We start from the raw sequence: 16,997 nt of genomic DNA, 5'->3' as shown, positions 1-16,997 counted from the left end.
TGTATAAGAAATTAATAATGTTTATGTGGAAGTGGTCATATACAGCATATCCCATGTTAAGGTCCAATGATACCAACTAACCACATTTTCCTGAGACACCAGAATCAGAGACGGAGACAAGAACCAAGTTTAAATGAATTTATAAAAGAAAAAGGAAAGAATCCTATCTAAAACTGTCTCGAGCATCCTACAACATAACAGTGACAGGACAATGTGCATGGCAAACCATGTACTCTGCAGCTGCATTTTTTGGAATGGCATGGGTTGTCAGTTTTGCAGCCACATTTAATCATTTGCAAAATGTAGTCTGGGGCAGGTTTGCAACCTTCAGGTAGAGTGGTTGGGCTCAGTGACCTGTTAGTTATATCTTTTTTTTTATGTCTCCGCACTCCTCCGCGGCCGACCCCGGCCTAGCGAGACCGAGACGCACCGTCTGACCAAGTCGCCCTGCCACGGACCGCCTGAGGGCCCCCGCTGTCGGCCTCGCCTCGAGCCCCATCACGGGGCTCGGCGAGGAGATCCGTATGCGGCGGGGGCGCAAAGGCGCGCTCCGGAGACTCTCAAACCCTGCTTGCGTCGCGTACTCCGGCGACCGACCAAACAGCTGCGTACCGGGCCACGGGCGCCGATACCCCGTAACATGCCATCGACCTGGCTAGGGGGCAAAGGAGGAAGTGGTGACCGTCGCAGTGCACGCCGCCGGGAGACCACCGCCCGCCCCTCTCACGGGGGGCCTCGGGCGGCCTCCGCGGACCGGCAACCCCACGGCGCGCACCTCAGCTGGGCGCGCTGTTGCGGCGGAACAGGAGGCCTACCTTGTTGATCATGCCAGTAGCATATGCTTGTCTCAAAGATTAAGCCATGCATGTCTAAGTACAAACGGCTTGTACAGTGAAACTGCGAAAGGCTCATTAAATCAGTTATGGTTCCAATGAATTGTGCCCCGGAGATAGTGGGGACACAGCCTTTCGAGAGTATCAGGGCGTTAAAGCCCTATACCTCCAAGTGCCTTCCTTGACGCGTGTCGAGTTGGACTCATTAACTTATGCGACTAGGTACCCGTCCACCTAGCCTCGGTCCTCGTATGACACCTAATCGCCCCTGGGTCCTGTCTCGTCGCTCTTGAGCGGCGGGCTTGTGGGCCCTCCGGGTGGTTGGTGTTGTCGGGGACTGGGGCGGGCGTGCGGTGTCCTATTGTTTCGCCCAGGATAGCCACTACCCCTAAAGGTTTGGTTCTCCCGAGTTCCATTTTCGGCGCTTGATACCCATGCATGGAATACATCGTTTCTACCAAAATGCTTGGGGGCTAGAGCGACCGTTTCTTGGACTGGGCCATTTCCGTTCCTTCGGTGGGGCTGACAATACTGTCCTCGGCGATTTGATTTCGGGTGAAGAGGTTCACTCTTGTCTCCAGCGCATGCAGAACGGCAAAGCGGCCGGTCCCGACGGTATCACTCGTTCTGAGTTGCTACTATGGGACCCTGACGGCTCGCGGTCCGTACAACGCTTATCCCTAAAGGTTTTGACCCCGCCAAGCTAGTCCTACTTGTCAACTGGAGGCCCATTACCATCGCCCCCGTGATTTTTTCCCGTATCCTCGACGGGCGAATGAGAGCCGCCTGCCCCTTACACCCTCGACAGCGGGGGTTCATTCCCTCGTCTGGCTGCTCGGAGAACTTGATGTTACTCGAGTCAGTGTTAAAGCACAGTAAGGGGCAGGGCAAACCTTTGGGCGTGGTGTTCATCGATTTCTAAAAAGCGTTCGATACGGTCTCGCGTCAACACCTCCGGGCGATGCTGGAGGGGCGGGGTCTCGACCGGCACATGGCGGACATAATCTTTGCGGGCTACGATGGATGTACGACGAGGGTCAGGTGTGGGGAAGGGACAACACCAGACATTGAAATGAAGGTGGGTGTGAAACAGGGTGACTCCCTGTCTCACCTACTTTTCAATCTAGCGGTTTATCCATTAATCACCACTATCGAACGCGAAGGGCGGGGATTCTCCTTCGGGGATGTCTCCGTGGTGGCGATAGCGTTTGCTGACGATCTAGCATTGTTTAGTGACTCAAGGGAAGGCATGCGGAGAAACTTCAACATTCTGGGGGCTTTCTGCCAACTTACCGGCATGCGGGTTAACGCCGGTAAGTGTCATGGGTTCTTTATCGAAAAGAAGGGCGGCCGGCTCACCTACAATGTTAACACCGATTGGGCCTTTGACGGTGAGCGGTTGCACCTGATCGATCCTGCTGGTTATGAGAAATATCTCGGCCTCAGAGTGAGCCCGCTTGACGGTTTTTCGGCTCCGGCCTGCGAAGCCTCGATCTCCGCGTGGAGTGACAGGATCGGCAGGGCCCCCCTCGATCCCCGAATGAAGTTTGATCTGTTGAACCGCTTTGCCCTACCGAGGGTTCTTTACGCCGCGGATCACATAGGCACCGCCCCCACACCCTTGAGGGATGTAGACAAGGCTATCCGGGTCAGAGTGAGGGAGTGGTTCCACTTGCATCAATCGTCTAGCAACGGGATCCTCTACTCAAGCAATTCCGATGGCGGCATCGGCCTCTTGCAGCTCCGCTCGGTTGTCTCTGCAGCCCAGGCCCGCCGAGCCTTCCGACTCGGGTTGTCCAATGACAAGGTTATCCGGAAGGTGGCTTGCGCGGTTATTGGGTCGGATAAGTTGAGGCAGTGGTGGCTTAGGGCTGGGGGAATATATATATATATTTTTTTTTTTTAATATTGTTTTCTTTTCTTTTTCCCCCCCCAGGGGAATATGTTCTGTAGATATTTTTGTGCAGGATGCTCAAGATGGAAGGCCTGAAAGGGTTAATGTGCATTCATCCAAAAGGAAACAAGTTCCACTATTGTAGAAAGCAGATCTAATGCATTTGATTTGATTCGATTTCTGTACACGTACAATATCACAGTTTAAAGATTATGTTGTTCTGGGCAGGAAGGGGTTAATATTAAAGAATGCATAAATATTAAATCTAATGCACTGTACACATCCACTTACATGGATACACACTGTAGAAACCAAATTTAAGCATTTAGATCAAGTATTTTGCATGAAATACCATAGAAGTCTATTTTGGGTGAATTTTTAGTGTTTTGGGCATTAAGGGGTTAATAATAAAAAATGCTCAAGGGATTTCACCGGGCACCCTCTTGAATCCTTAACACATCCACTGCCAGGCCCGTAGTCCTACGGGCCGTTAAATCCAACCGTTAACTGCCGTTCCCGTAGCCCGTAGTCCCGTAGTTTTCCCATGTTAAATCGTGCAGGTGCAGATTCCGGATTTTTTTTGCACTTCCGGTCTCGAAGTGGGCGGACCGGAAACGAAATAATACTGTTTCCGGTTTTTCTCCCGCCTCCGTTTCCTGTCTAGCGGTCAACTTTGGACGCCATTATCTCTGGCTTGTTGTTTTTCTCACCGCATCCACCATTTTAGCGTTTTCCTCTCGTTCTCCAGAATGCAGTGTCGGATCGCCGCACGGTTTTCAGCGTTTTGTTCGGTCGGGTCCCGTGTTTGTGTCGAACCAAATGAACGCGGATTTTAAACGGATTTAGCGGGGCCTATGACGGAATCAAAAAAACAAAAAAGGTAAGAAATTGCTTGGCACTACGATGGACGTTCTGAGATTAGCCGATGGCAGTCAATGTGTTAAGAGGGGACCCCCAGCAGCAAGAATCAGTTGAGAAAAAAACTTTTACCGACGAAACCACGTTCAGCCCCATGACTCCCGGACTATATACTTAGTTGACTGGAATGCTCCAGGGGTCTGGTCGCCTATTGCTCTCCAGTGTGTGTCTTTATGTGCCTCATGGCACAATGAAAATTAGTAATTACTGTAAACTGCCTGCAAAAGTTACAGTGCATTATTCAGCTTAATTGCTTTGCAGGGACTTGCACTGCGGCTGTAGCTTCACAGATAATTATACGTGACCTTCAGCCATTTTTACTGGCAGAAAAGTTCTCGTGCCAAATATATATAGATTAATTAGAGGGTCCATTTTAATGTTTGTGCAGCTGACCTCTTAGGTTTCAAAACTTGGTGGAAAACTGCTGACATAACACACTGAGAGTGCATCATAAATATAAACCCAGCAGCAACTATACTACCAGCTGAGCAGCAAGGACAAAGACACACACACACACACACACACACACACACACACAGTAAGGTGTGCTGTGAATACAAAGACTAGTACCCATTACTAAGTTAAATTCAGCAACATATGGGCACTTAGCAATACGTTTAAATTCAGAAACACCTCTATTTTTGATACATTTCATATTATTTATAGAATTCATTTTTCATTTAGAGAATGGGGAATGGGGTGTGTGACAACAGAGTGGATTGAGAGCAATACGAGCGACATCACATCAAGTATGTCATACAAACATATAGAAACTGTGAGTGACGTAAATTAAGCATTATAAACAGACAGATTTGTTTTGGACCTACGTTTTTATATTCATCCTCATTGACCTGTAGTGCCAGCAAGAAGTCCTCGTGCTGGAGTGGGTGGGGCAAAAACAGACAGTAGGGACAGTTGAGAAAGAGAAGATAATCAACAGCATTGTTCACCCGACGATAAGAGAACATGTCATATAATGTCACATCCTTGTGACCATCATCAACAGCAGCTATAATATTTTTTGGCATGTTCCTGCTTTATTGCAGTGCAGAAGGGAATTGAAGGGCAGAGAGAGAGGAGAGACATGTGATACAAGATTGGGTGGGATTTCAACCCAGTCTTTGCACTCACTAGGAGCAGGTCTGTGCAGCAACCGGCTGAACCATTTCATTCATTTTGACCTACACTAAGTGACATTTAAGAATTATTTACATATCATTACTAAAGTTCCTACTGAAATATGGCAAATATTTCATTAATTAATGATTGTGCATTTGCAAGGTCAACTGATGTTAAACTGTAATCAGCATCAACGCTTGTTGCTGTGGTCGCTCGGTCATGTGCCTTTATAACCAGCATCTGGTGAACCTGGTGTAAATTCTTTACTTAACCCATTAAGACCTGAGGCCGCTTCTAAGCATTTTCTAAATCCTAACAAAAAAAATGTTTTCACTATTTTTGAATAGCCAAAGAAATCTAAAGTGACACAGATGCGTTCCAGGTCTTAAAGGGTTAAAGGAATGTCTTAGCTAGTAAAGCATTAGTAATGTATAAATGGTTGGTTGGTAAAAAAAAAACTTTGTAGCTGCATCCAATCATAAAGCAATCAACAATTAAATATAAACATGGAACTCACTGAAGCATCACACACACGCTTTAATAGAATTTGAGCAGACCACAGCCACATATTACACTTAGCATAGCTACCTCTTTCTCTTTACTGTAATTACTTTGTTTTGTGTGCATATTAGGGCTGCACAATATATTGTTTCAGCATCTACATCGCAATGTATACAAGTGCAATAGTAACACCGCAAAGGATGCAATTCTTTAATGTGTGCTTGGTAACCGATCCTATGTTCACTTCACACAGGTGTCATGTTGAGTCAACTAGAGTGTTGAAATACTGTTGATTCCCCTAATCATTGCTAGAGTGAATATACAAGTTTACACAGATCTGCATCGATCTTGTGAAATTATGCAACTCCTTTCTTTTATATTGCTATATGTTGCAGAAAAATAGAATATCTCAATGCCATATTCTTTCGATATTGTTCTTTAATGCATATACATAATCAACTAAATGTAATGTAGTGATATGTAAATCTCAACTTAGTAACTACTTGCATGACAACTAACCAGCCCATTTATACTAGTTGAGGTGCGACATGCTTCAGCCAGTATCAACTTATTTCCCCACCTGCCTTCAACAAAGCTACTGCGTGCAGTAGCCCAACGGATGATCCAACCATCATGGAAATGACATAATACTGTGAAATGGTGACAGAGCTTTGTGACAGGATATGTTGTTTGTGGCTGTATATGTGAGACAATTTTACGGTCTACTGCTTTTTTTGACCATGTGTGCTTGTGTACATACCTCTGCCCATTCCTTGGCCTTCTGCTGATAGAAGGAGAGCTCCTTCTGAACAGAGGCTTCCAGCGTTGCATAAGTCCTGAAATAACGCCGGTCGTTTTCAAGGAAGACCATTTTCTTCTCATATTTCACTGAACCTGTCAGGAAACAAAGAGGTGAATCATGATTAGTTACATTATTTTAGGTCGGTCTGACCCAGTGCAATACATCCATTACAATATATTATTAATCTTACATTCCTGTTTGCCAGAACATTCTGGTTTGGCAGGGTGATTCCACCACACTGCCAAACAGTGTCAGACGCCCTGAAATTGAAACCACCCCAAATTGTTACATTTATTTCTCAGTTAAAATATTTGTACATGTACTATGTACAAAGAAAGATGTCTAGAAGTATATTCTGACCATACAAATGATTCCAACATCTCAAAATCTTCCTTGTGTCCTGGCAGCTGCAACCAACAACTGACACAACCCTGGGTAGGCCATGCAGCCTGTCGAAAGACCTATGCTCAGAGGAGAACCCTTTTCTAGTTGGTAGGGTCTTCCTTTACTCATCATCTCATGCTTTTGGTAAAAACAAAGTATGCGTACATGATCACATTCATATAGCTTGGTTCGATTAACTATTGCAACAGCTCTGGCACTGTTTTTAATACTAAGAGAAAATAGACAGCTATGCTTAACTGATATCATGATGTGCACAGTACTGTATGTATACATAATTCAAAATTCAATAAAGAAATGTATGGAATACATATTGTAATTAATGTATAGCTGTTCTTTAGAATTTCACAACTCACTATCGATTGGACAATCAAATTAAGTTACTGCAAGCCTGAATCACAGGAGGAACAGATAAGTCACAAACTAACACACTTGCAGGTGTGCAACATGGCTTAAAACACCCAAACCTTTTTGGCCACAATCAAACATGTGCGTCTTTTACGTAGGGGATAAAGGTTAGTATGTAGGCATAATTTATAAACCTCCAACCCGAAGATTTCTGTTTGTAATTTATTTTGAAATTATTTATTATGGTTCCAGATTTATAGACACAACTCATGGAGAAAAAACAAACATATTAACTAAAAAAAGACAACAAAATGGCAGCTCTTTCCGTAAAGGTTAATTTGTGTGACATTATTCTAGCCTATACTGTTCAGACTCTACAGGCAACTATGCGTGCACTGTGAGTGGAATGTACTGTATACAAGACAGAGTGGTTAGATTATCATGGCGTGTATGCACTTAAGAGTAAGTGATACAGTGCATTTACCATGCTCAAACTGGAAATCTACGAAGCAGCGTTCAGAGGAAGTTCTACTCCGTCGCCTCTTTCCTGAGGGGTCGCCTGATTCCTGCCATTTCTTCAGAGCTTCACATAAGGCCTGCAGATAGGTAATTATAAAACCAGTCAGACAGGGAACAGTGGAAGTGATTGCAAGCAGCGTCAGAGGTGTCAACATTGCAATGGGCCAAAATGTATCCATAAAGATTGTAGCATATTTGTCACAATTTGCCTGTTACTACATATGCTATATATACACTGCAAGTATATGTTTTCCCCTCTACTCATATCAGAAACATTTGATTATTTGACCCGTTTCTATCCTTGTTTTTACTTGCTCTTTCCATCTCTATTCTTCCTGTTGTAGCACCAAGGACATACCAGAACTTAGCAAAAAGGATAGTGAGTTCGCTATATTAGTACACTCATATTGTGATTACGTACATGTAAGGGTTTGAGAAAGAGGAGAATAGATTGACAACAATGGAGAGAAAAAAGGGGAGGCGAGGGCATAATATCATGTTCTATGCAAGCAGCGGCACCTTGCGTGTGATTGCATAGTGTCCCTTGAGGGCATTGAGAGCCCATTTGATGTCCTGACAGCTGAGCATCCTGAAGTCTGCCATCAGCAGGTCCACAGCCTGCATCATGGCCTCTGGTCCCACTGTCCCCAGCTTGTTGTAGTCAAACAGGTCCTCAGTCACCTGCAGGGACAGAAATACCAGAACAGTGAGAGCATGAAGAGGGGTGATATGTGCTGTAACAACACAGGTCCTGAGACCTGAACCCACAGTGGGATCTTCCACATCCAAGACGAAATTGCAGTGATTTAAGACTTTATACATTACATGGTTCACCCATGATACTAAGCTTATTACATTCTCTGTCATTCTGATCAATTACACCTTACCTAATTGTTTAGAAAAAACATGAGTTGACCAAGCAGCAGCAGGGGTTTATGTATGCACAAGCCAGAAACAATGGAATGGTGAGGGGAGGGGTGTATTTCCTCTCTTTGCATCATGCATGTGTATGCAAGGGGCTACAATCACAAACTGCAGTTGGAGTGATTATGAATTAATGTTAAATTACTGTCGAGTTCTTGTGTTACTTATTCACCTGAAGACACACACACACACACACACACACACACACACACACACACATACAGGCATGCGGACACACCCCTATCCCTACCGGTGTCTGTGTTTCTCCAGACTCTAGCAGGATGCTGGTGGGAACTGCTATAGCTGCTGCCGCTCTCCTGGGATACGCAGGGTTCTCCAACAGTGCATTACACACACTAGAAACGCAACAGACACACACACACACAGAATGTAAAAATATATACACGGAGATACAAACATTTACATAAAACGGTAAAATCCTCAGTGTTCATTTATCCATTTGTAATTTTGAGTGCAATCAAATCTAACCCTTACATGTGGTTGTATGTATAAACTCTCAGAGTTAAACTAACACTGAGGATTCTGTGTTGATACCATAGACTTTATAAAAGCGATGGACAAAGTCACACCCCCAGACTCTAAAGACCGTAAATGAAGCCTATTTTTCAACAATTTCAAATCCGCCATCTTTAATATATACAAAAAAGCAACCGGAAATCAATCGCTAAATGAATGCTATTGGTTGGGTAGCTTGTCAATCAAATCATCCCGCCCCTCCTAGAGCATAAGCTACTTTATAATCAATTTTAAAATAAATGAGACCATAATTTACCAAAACGCATATAGTGATGATCGAAAGACTTTAAACTAGCGACTGGAAGCATATAGTATTTATGACAATGTTTATTAAAAGGTAAAAAAAATCGAGTCTAAAGTTCGTCAAAAACCAACCCACTTGCATTGAGGGAAATTCTTTCTGACACCGGCAGGGGTAAAACAGCAAAACTACAGGCCAACTTCATATGAACTGTCTGTCACTTGAACTCAGGAAGCTGCACCCTTGGTTGATACGGACCATAACCCTGTATTGTCTAATCACAGTCTTTAATTAAGTCATGTAGGAGGAAAGTAAATGCTTCTTACACATTCAAGTCATTGTTTTGTTGGACAAGTTCTGCTACATAGGCTTCCTGGGCATCAGGGAATAAATCCAACTGGACCAGACACACAGAGGAGAGGACATGGATAGGGAGAGAGACAGAAGAGGAAAGGGAGAGACACCATTGAAAATAGCACAAAATGTTTTAAAATTTCCACTGGGTTAAACATCTCTCGCTAGGCACTTGTCTTGTTCATGAGATTGAACTGTGAGAAATATATTATGTCTCTTTGTGATTGCTGTGTTTAGGGGACATATACCATTACCAAGTACAGTCAAATCCTCAGTGACCATTTCATTCTGAGTAAGGGACAGATTTAATAAGGCACATTTCCAAAAACAGAAAACACAATTCATGTGATTTGTAATACAAGGCACCCAAATCGCAAATGTTTTCAGGAGTTTATATACTATATGTGACTCCTTAGAATAGCAATAGTCACGCATATTCAAGTGATCTTTTTCTGTTAATTTATTTACAACAATACTAAATTTAGCATTTCTTTATAGGGCAAACCGATGCCCTATCTTTGGGTCGGATGCTGATCCCGGTTTTGGAGAAACTTAAGCGACCGACTACAAATGTTTTGACCGATTGTTGTCAAAAACTGCAACATTTTCATCATCAATTTGAAAACTTGAAGACTTGATTAAAGTTTCTATTTGAGAACAATTTCTATCTGCAATGTCACTTTTATTTAACCACTTAAACCCTATTCAAACCTTTTCAAAAATAGCCCATCTACAAGCTCACAACTGCTTTTTCCCTCATCTTATATGCCCAAAATAGGGACACCGGGTTTGTCTCTCATCTCAGGTACTTTGTAAATAACTTGTTTTTGGCCTTCTATTGTTCTCATGTTGACCTCCTTCCCACTTGCCCCCTACCCCTCTTCTTTTTCTCTCTCCCCACTCTTCTTTCTACGGAATTTAACTTTGCGATGGGAGTGATGTACAAAAACAAATTTCACCCACTTTTTTACCTTGTAAACCTGTGATGTGACAATAAACCTGATTCTGATTCTGATTCTGATTTAAAGAAATCGGGACACATCGGCTGCATAATTGCAGATCCCGATGTTGACAAAAAAAGTCAAATAATGACCAGTACTCACCACCTCAGTTATCAAAGCTCTAATATGAGGTTGATACTCAGGCCTCTCTGGTCTGTTTCCCTCTCGTGGCACAGAGGGACCAGGCCTGGCATCCTCTACTGGGGCTGGAGGAGGGATCACAAACAGGCCAGGGGCTGGGTTGGCCCCTTCTGGGTTTGGGGCCGGAGCTGGGACCGGGGCTGGTGCTGGAGCCAGAATCAGACTCGCCTCTCTCAGAAAGGGTGGTCTGTGGTGGGGGATTGATGCTGGCTGCGCAAGGGGTACAGGGGGATTGGGGATGGGGTTAGGCACCCTGGCATTGGGGTTAGGGGCTGGGGGAACCTGATTAGGCTCAGCCATAGGCTGAGGGTTGGGGTTGGCCACTCCTGGCGCTGCCTGGCTGCCCAAGGTGATCCGGTGACCTGCCTCTGGTTGTCCCAGTCTTTCTGGAGCTGCAGCTATCAGTACGGCAGGTGGGATTGTCTCTCTCACCTCTGCTTTGATTTGGCCGAGGAAGAATAGGTTTCCGGGTTTTGGTGCTATGAGAGGATATTGGGGTTGTGTCTGGGCTTGAGTTGTGGGGGTGCGTTCTTCCAGTTTTGGCTGGCGGATGAGATTCCTCAATGGACGATGTGTACCCATGGACACACTTGACTGGGTCTGTTTGGATGTACTGGGCTGAGGGTCCATCTGGGTGTGTGTGCGCGTATGAGCAGATGAAGCACTAGGTTGCGGGTTATCCTGCGAGGGTTTATGAGTGTTACTAGTACTGGCGATGGCTTGTGTTGGCCCGTCAACGGTGATTGCCGGGAGAAAAGTGCCTGTGTGGGAAACCACGCTGGAATAGGGCTTGCAAGCAAGTAGAGGTACTTTCCTGGGACTTGCTTGGGACTGTGTATGTGTGTGTGTTGACGTGCCTGGTTGTGGCTGTGCCTTTCCGGATGTGCTAGGTTGCGGCTGCGGTGGATCTGGAACTTGTGTATGTTGTCGAGATGGAGCAGGGATGGCCTTGGCATCTCTGGAGGTAGACGGGGCAAAGGTACTTGTCCTCGTTTGGGTGTACGAAGCTGTGAGTGTTGAAGTACTGGGCTGCGGCTGTGAGTGTATGGAAGGTTTTGGCTGAGACTGTGAATGTGTTGAAGAGCCAGCTTGAGGCTCTCTGTTTCCATTTGTTCTAGACTGCGGTGTTGGAGAAGACGCAGTTCTTATGAGCAGTCTTGCTGAGATGGCGTGGCCCTTGGCATCTCTGGAGGTAGACGGGGCAGCTTCAAGGTACCTGGACAGAGTTTCTGAGGCTGTCGTACTTTGAGCCGCGGCTTGGATTGGTTTGGCTGGTGACCCACTCCATGTTGCTGCTGGGCGAATCACCTGTCTTCGTGGAGGTAGCGCCTGACATAGAAATATACCAAACAAACATACAATGATAAACAGGAAATGTATTTTTTGTCCCACCAGCCAGTGGCTGGCAGATAGCCGAATAGTACCAAATATGATTTTACAGACAAATATGGCAAAAACGTGATGAAGGCACTTTACATAAAATGCAAACACATTTGGGGCCAATACCATTAAACCCCCTGTAAAAAAACTAAAAAGGATTTATAATACAGAAATGTCAACCTTCTGAAAACATTTTCATTTAAGCACCAAATACTACTACACTAATTAATGCCTCCTCCAGGCACAGAATCCAAGATGCTTGACGTCTAAAGTGAAGTTTACATAGTCAGTAAAGTTTTGGGGTGCCATTGTTATCTGCTGGTGTTGGTCCACTAAATTTATCAGGTTCCGAGTTAATGCAGCCATTCACCAACAGATTTTAAGAGCACTTCATGCTTCCGTCTGCTGACAAGTTTTAAGGAGATGCAGTATTTCTTTTCCAGCAGGACTTGGCACCTCTCCACAGTGCTAAAACTATTAGTAACCATATTACTGTGCTAGATTGACCAGCCAACTCTCTTGGCTGACATGAACCCCATAGTGAATCTATGGGGTTCTGTCAAGAGGAAGATGAGACACAGGAACCAACAATGCAGAGTGTGTAATAGTGTATATATCTCAGTGTATGTATGTAATGTATGCATGTATGGACCCCTTAACAGACAACGTCACACTGATAAGAACCAGTATGTGCGCGCAGGCCGGTACCAAATGAAACCCATTCTGTCATGTCTTGCTAGGACGCGCCTCACTAGCCAACACACAAGAGGAGGTTGAATGAACTGAAACCAGCGCACCCGAAACAATCTGTTGGGAATTGATTGCAATTGATTGCATGAAACAGCCTTTTCATGAAACAGCCTTGTTCAGCCTCCAGCCGAACAAGGCCACCGGCCTTGACAATATCCCCACCAGATTCCTCAGAGATGCAGCTACTGCTATTGCCCCCATAGTAGCCCAAATCACAGACCTATCCATCAGCCAGTGTCACGTCCCACAGGATTTCAAATTGGCAAGAGTAATCCCTCTGCATAAAAAAGGAAGCAAAATAGAACCTGGCAACTATAGGCCTGTTTCCATCCTTTGTTCCATCTCAAAGGTTGTAGAGCGATTAATTCAAGAACAAATCAACAGCTACCTCAGCGAGCATAAACTGTTGTTTGAATTCCAATCGGGCTTCAGAACCTCCCATTCCACTGACACATGCCTGCTGTATTTGACCGACAACATCAAACGTGAGGTAGACGCGGGCAAATACTGCGGCATGGTTATGTTGGACCTCCAAAAAGCGTTCGACACTGTAAAACATTAAATTTTACTTGATAAACTGAGGGCGATTGGTTTTGACTGCACATCACTAAACTGGATGAGATCCTACCTGGAGGGAAGAGAACAAGTGGTTGACATCAACGGAACCATGTCCTCTTCCCTCCCGGTGAGCTGTGGGGTTCCTCAGGGCAGCATTCTAGGGCCGTTACTGTTCATTTTATACATTAACTACATGAATGCTGCCTGTAACTGCAAATTGTTCCTGTTCGCTGATGACTCGGCACTCCTGATCTCGGGAGAGGACAAGTTGCAAGTTGAGGAGGCGCTCAGCTCCGAACTCTCAAAAATCCGTACTTGGCTTACCGATAACAAACTGTCACTACACCTTGGGAAAACTGAATCCATTCTCTTTGGGACCAAACATTCCCTCAGACAGATGGAGGTAAATGATTTCAAGGTCAAAGTCGATGACACAATTATCTCTAGCAAAGAAGAGATTACCTATTTGGGTTGTATTCTCGACAAATACCTGTCAGGTGAAAGCATGGGGTCAAAGCCAAAGGTGGTCAAAATAGTAAACCAGAGAACCAAATTTATGGGCAGAGTTTCCTCTTTTGTCAACCCTCAGGCCCCTCTCAGGGGCCCTGATTCAACCACATTTTGATTATGCTAGCACCTCCTGGTACTCCAACACCTCAGTGTCACTGAAGACTAAGCTTCAAACCTCCCAAAACAAACTGATTCGACTACTCCTCGGATTGGGGCCCATGACCCACCTTTCTCCCACCCATTTTGCCAGCCTAGGCTGGCTCAGGGTGGAAGACAGGGTTAAACAACTAAAAATGGGACTGGCCTTCAAAATTGTAAATGAAAATTTGCCCGATATGCCCCCTATTCCCGCATATCTGAGTAAATACCTCCAAAAGGTTAGTGACACCCACAGTCACAATACCAGAGGGAGCGCTAACAACAATTTGGTACCACACACCCATAAAACAAACATGGGCAAATTCTCCTACTACAGCACTGCCACCCAGGTTTGGAATGGTCTAACCCCATCCCTCAAAAAATGCAGTTCGCTGGGCTCATTTAAAAGAGCCTTAAAAAATCACCTTTCAGGAGGCCAAAAGAGGAGGTAGTACCATTTTCCCGTTAGACAGCCGACCCCCCCCCCCTGTTCTTGTACATATCTTTCCCCCCTTTTTTTATTCCTTTGGTTGTACATAATGTTATATATATATATATATATATACATATATATATATATAGATATATGTATATATATACTTTTTTTTGCTGTTTTATTTTTTATTTCTTTGTGTAATGATATTCGAACTGTGGTGCCACTATATATGTCTATGAATTGAATACCAAGGCCCTCATTGGAAACAAGTCCGCAAGGACTTTTATGAACGGACCTGTTAGACAAAGTATTTTAAATGTAAATGTGTTGTTTTACATTCTTTTGCCTAATAAAATATTCAATCAATCAAAAACAGTAATGCGTCGTCCAGTCTCAATGTTGGTAAACAAATAATTGGTCTGTACAGATGTGCCATGAGGCGTGCTTTTTCAAAAGGAAATGCAAGACTCCAGGGGTAGGGCCCGACAAGCTTAGTGCTTCTCCGTATCCCTTTTTCGGACACTTGGACAAAATAAAACATTGGCGATTGACGAAATGTATTTCACCAATCACCATTTATGTTATGTGACCAATAACCACAAAAAAAAATGAACTGAATCATGTTATTGAAACCTAAGAATGGTAATGATGGCTTATACTGAAGCCAAAGACACTCACCTCCAGTATGCTGACGTCATCGTCGTCTGGAACCAAAACAGGACTGCCAGTGCCAGGTACCAGAGTCACCGGCTCCTCATCAGAGTCGTCAGAAATGGTGATGAGCTCCCTCCGACGTGATCGACGGCCTAAAAGCAAACATCATACATATGTATGTATATACTTCATGTCTGTACTATGTATGTATGAAAACACTATGCAAGTGCACATACTGCACAATGAGAGAGCATGTGATGGTCTTATGTTTATTCATTTAACCAGGTAAAACGAGTTAAGAACAGATTCTTAATTACAACCATGGTCTGGATAAAGACAAGGCCTCTTGAAAACGAGGGAAGATCTGGGCTTACATTCAACATTCAGGTTAAAAAACGATAAACACCACAATATAATATATCATAAAACACATTAAAAAAAAGAACACAATCAAATAAAAACAGTAAAACAGAAAATGTAAGCCACGCATTACTGCAGAGACCAGATAAGACAACAAATAAACAGGGCTAATAGTCTGAAGGACAGCAGGTCCACAGGTGTTGCGTACACATGACATTCACATGTACCCTACTGGGTCTATTCTCTGGGGCAAACATTCAGCAAAAAGTGGTCTTACCATGACTGCGATGAACGTTGAAGCTTCCCAAGTGAATGACGTCATTGTCACCACCTCCTTCTGCCATTGTGATACTAAACTAACAGGCTCACGGTCACTACAGCCACAGCTCAAAGATCACCAACATCTGTTCCCCACACACACACACACACACACACACACACACACACACACACACACACACACAGACACACACAGTTGACAGGAAATACAGTCCAAAAAAAACAAAAAAAACAAGAATCATCATTAACCATTTTACCTTTAGATACATTTTCAATGAAATGCTAAATTCAAATCAGATTCATTATTTCACTATGTAGCAAGTTCATGTATTAATATGTAGCATAATGTAAATAGACAGCAGGCTGATGGTGCCAGGCCAGCTCTCTATTATGTTTGTTTAGTGTAAAACCAGGAGAAATGACAGTAGTCATCTCGTCATGTTATCTTCTCCTCTCCAAGTTCCTATTAGCTTTCTCTTTGTTTCACTTTCCATTCATGTCTCCATAACCTTCCAGTTAATACTCTAAATGGAGCTAGTAGCGCTACAAGCGCTCCCAAACTTCGCACCTTTTGCCTTGACTTACAAGCTAGCGTTAGGTACCTCGTCGTGTATTTTGTGCAGTGCTTTAATACATAATCTAGATGGAGTTAACTGTTACCACGCTAAAAACATTTTAACAACAACCCTGACAAACACGACAGAAATGTATCATTTCCACCAGGAAAAACACAGTCGAAAGGAGAAGTCGCGAGATGTTGTTAGCTTAGCCGAGCAACTAGCAAACAGTGCGACTTGTGTGTGAATATCTGGCCAGCAGTCGATCAGCTCGTCCCTGTATAGAGTTACATGTCGTTATATATATGATGTCCTGCTAAAGCATACTGTACCTCGGATTCACAATGTAGACAGTCTCGTCTAGAACGTTTTGTTTTGCGGTTGATGACTGACTGACCAGCGGGAATAAACTGCCAAAACAAGACTGACTGTTGACGTCACACGCACGAGCTTACGTACATAAACACAGTTGCATTCTGGGAGTTGTATTTATAAGAATTTGTGAATGGAACGCTCCTTAAACGTGTCCCTTTTTAAAATATGCACCACAGATGAATCTGATAACATGTGGTTGTTTTTTTTGTATGTGTAAATTGAACTCTATTTTAGAACTAATCAGTTTCGTTTTTGGCTATTTTTTCCAAAATGTAAAAATATATATCTATTTGAAAAAAATATCTTCAGTTATGTCAAGTATACATGATTAAACATGCTTGAACAACAATTAATGCCTAATATGTCCAGTAGCTGGGAATTATAAAAAAAATCATAAAGATTGGGCAGGTTTTTGATTTTTGGTATGGTATTAGGTATGGGTCAATCTGGGAACCCATCGGCAAAA

The 16,997-nt window shown here is 43.8% G+C and overlaps 1 protein-coding gene across 1 annotated transcript in view; it reads right to left on the bottom strand.

Moving 5' to 3' along the window:
* The window catches only part of rnf216 (ring finger protein 216), a 34,944-nt gene extending 18,342 nt beyond the window's left edge, over window positions 1–16,602 (bottom strand). The window contains exons 1-10 of the mRNA XM_084072599.1: window positions 16,489–16,602; window positions 15,598–15,724; window positions 14,985–15,112; window positions 10,496–11,863; window positions 9,365–9,435; window positions 8,511–8,616; window positions 7,856–8,017; window positions 7,302–7,413; window positions 6,026–6,159; window positions 4,473–4,523 (exon numbers count right to left, since the gene is read on the bottom strand). Coding sequence (XP_083928725.1) covers window positions 4,473–4,523; window positions 6,026–6,159; window positions 7,302–7,413; window positions 7,856–8,017; window positions 8,511–8,616; window positions 9,365–9,435; window positions 10,496–11,863; window positions 14,985–15,112; window positions 15,598–15,664 — 2,199 coding nt within the window. The 5' untranslated portion in view covers window positions 15,665–15,724; window positions 16,489–16,602. The remainder of the gene's footprint in view (window positions 1–4,472; window positions 4,524–6,025; window positions 6,160–7,301; window positions 7,414–7,855; window positions 8,018–8,510; window positions 8,617–9,364; window positions 9,436–10,495; window positions 11,864–14,984; window positions 15,113–15,597; window positions 15,725–16,488) is intronic.
* Between the last annotated feature and the right edge of the window lie 395 nt (window positions 16,603–16,997).

The sequence above is a fragment of the Gymnoscopelus microlampas genome (genome assembly GCF_963454915.1).
Source record: "Gymnoscopelus microlampas genome assembly, chromosome: 11".
NCBI lineage: Eukaryota > Metazoa > Chordata > Actinopteri > Myctophiformes > Myctophidae > Gymnoscopelus > Gymnoscopelus microlampas.
Note: the sequence above shows the minus strand (reverse complement) of the source record. Positions and strands in the feature narration are given on the sequence as shown.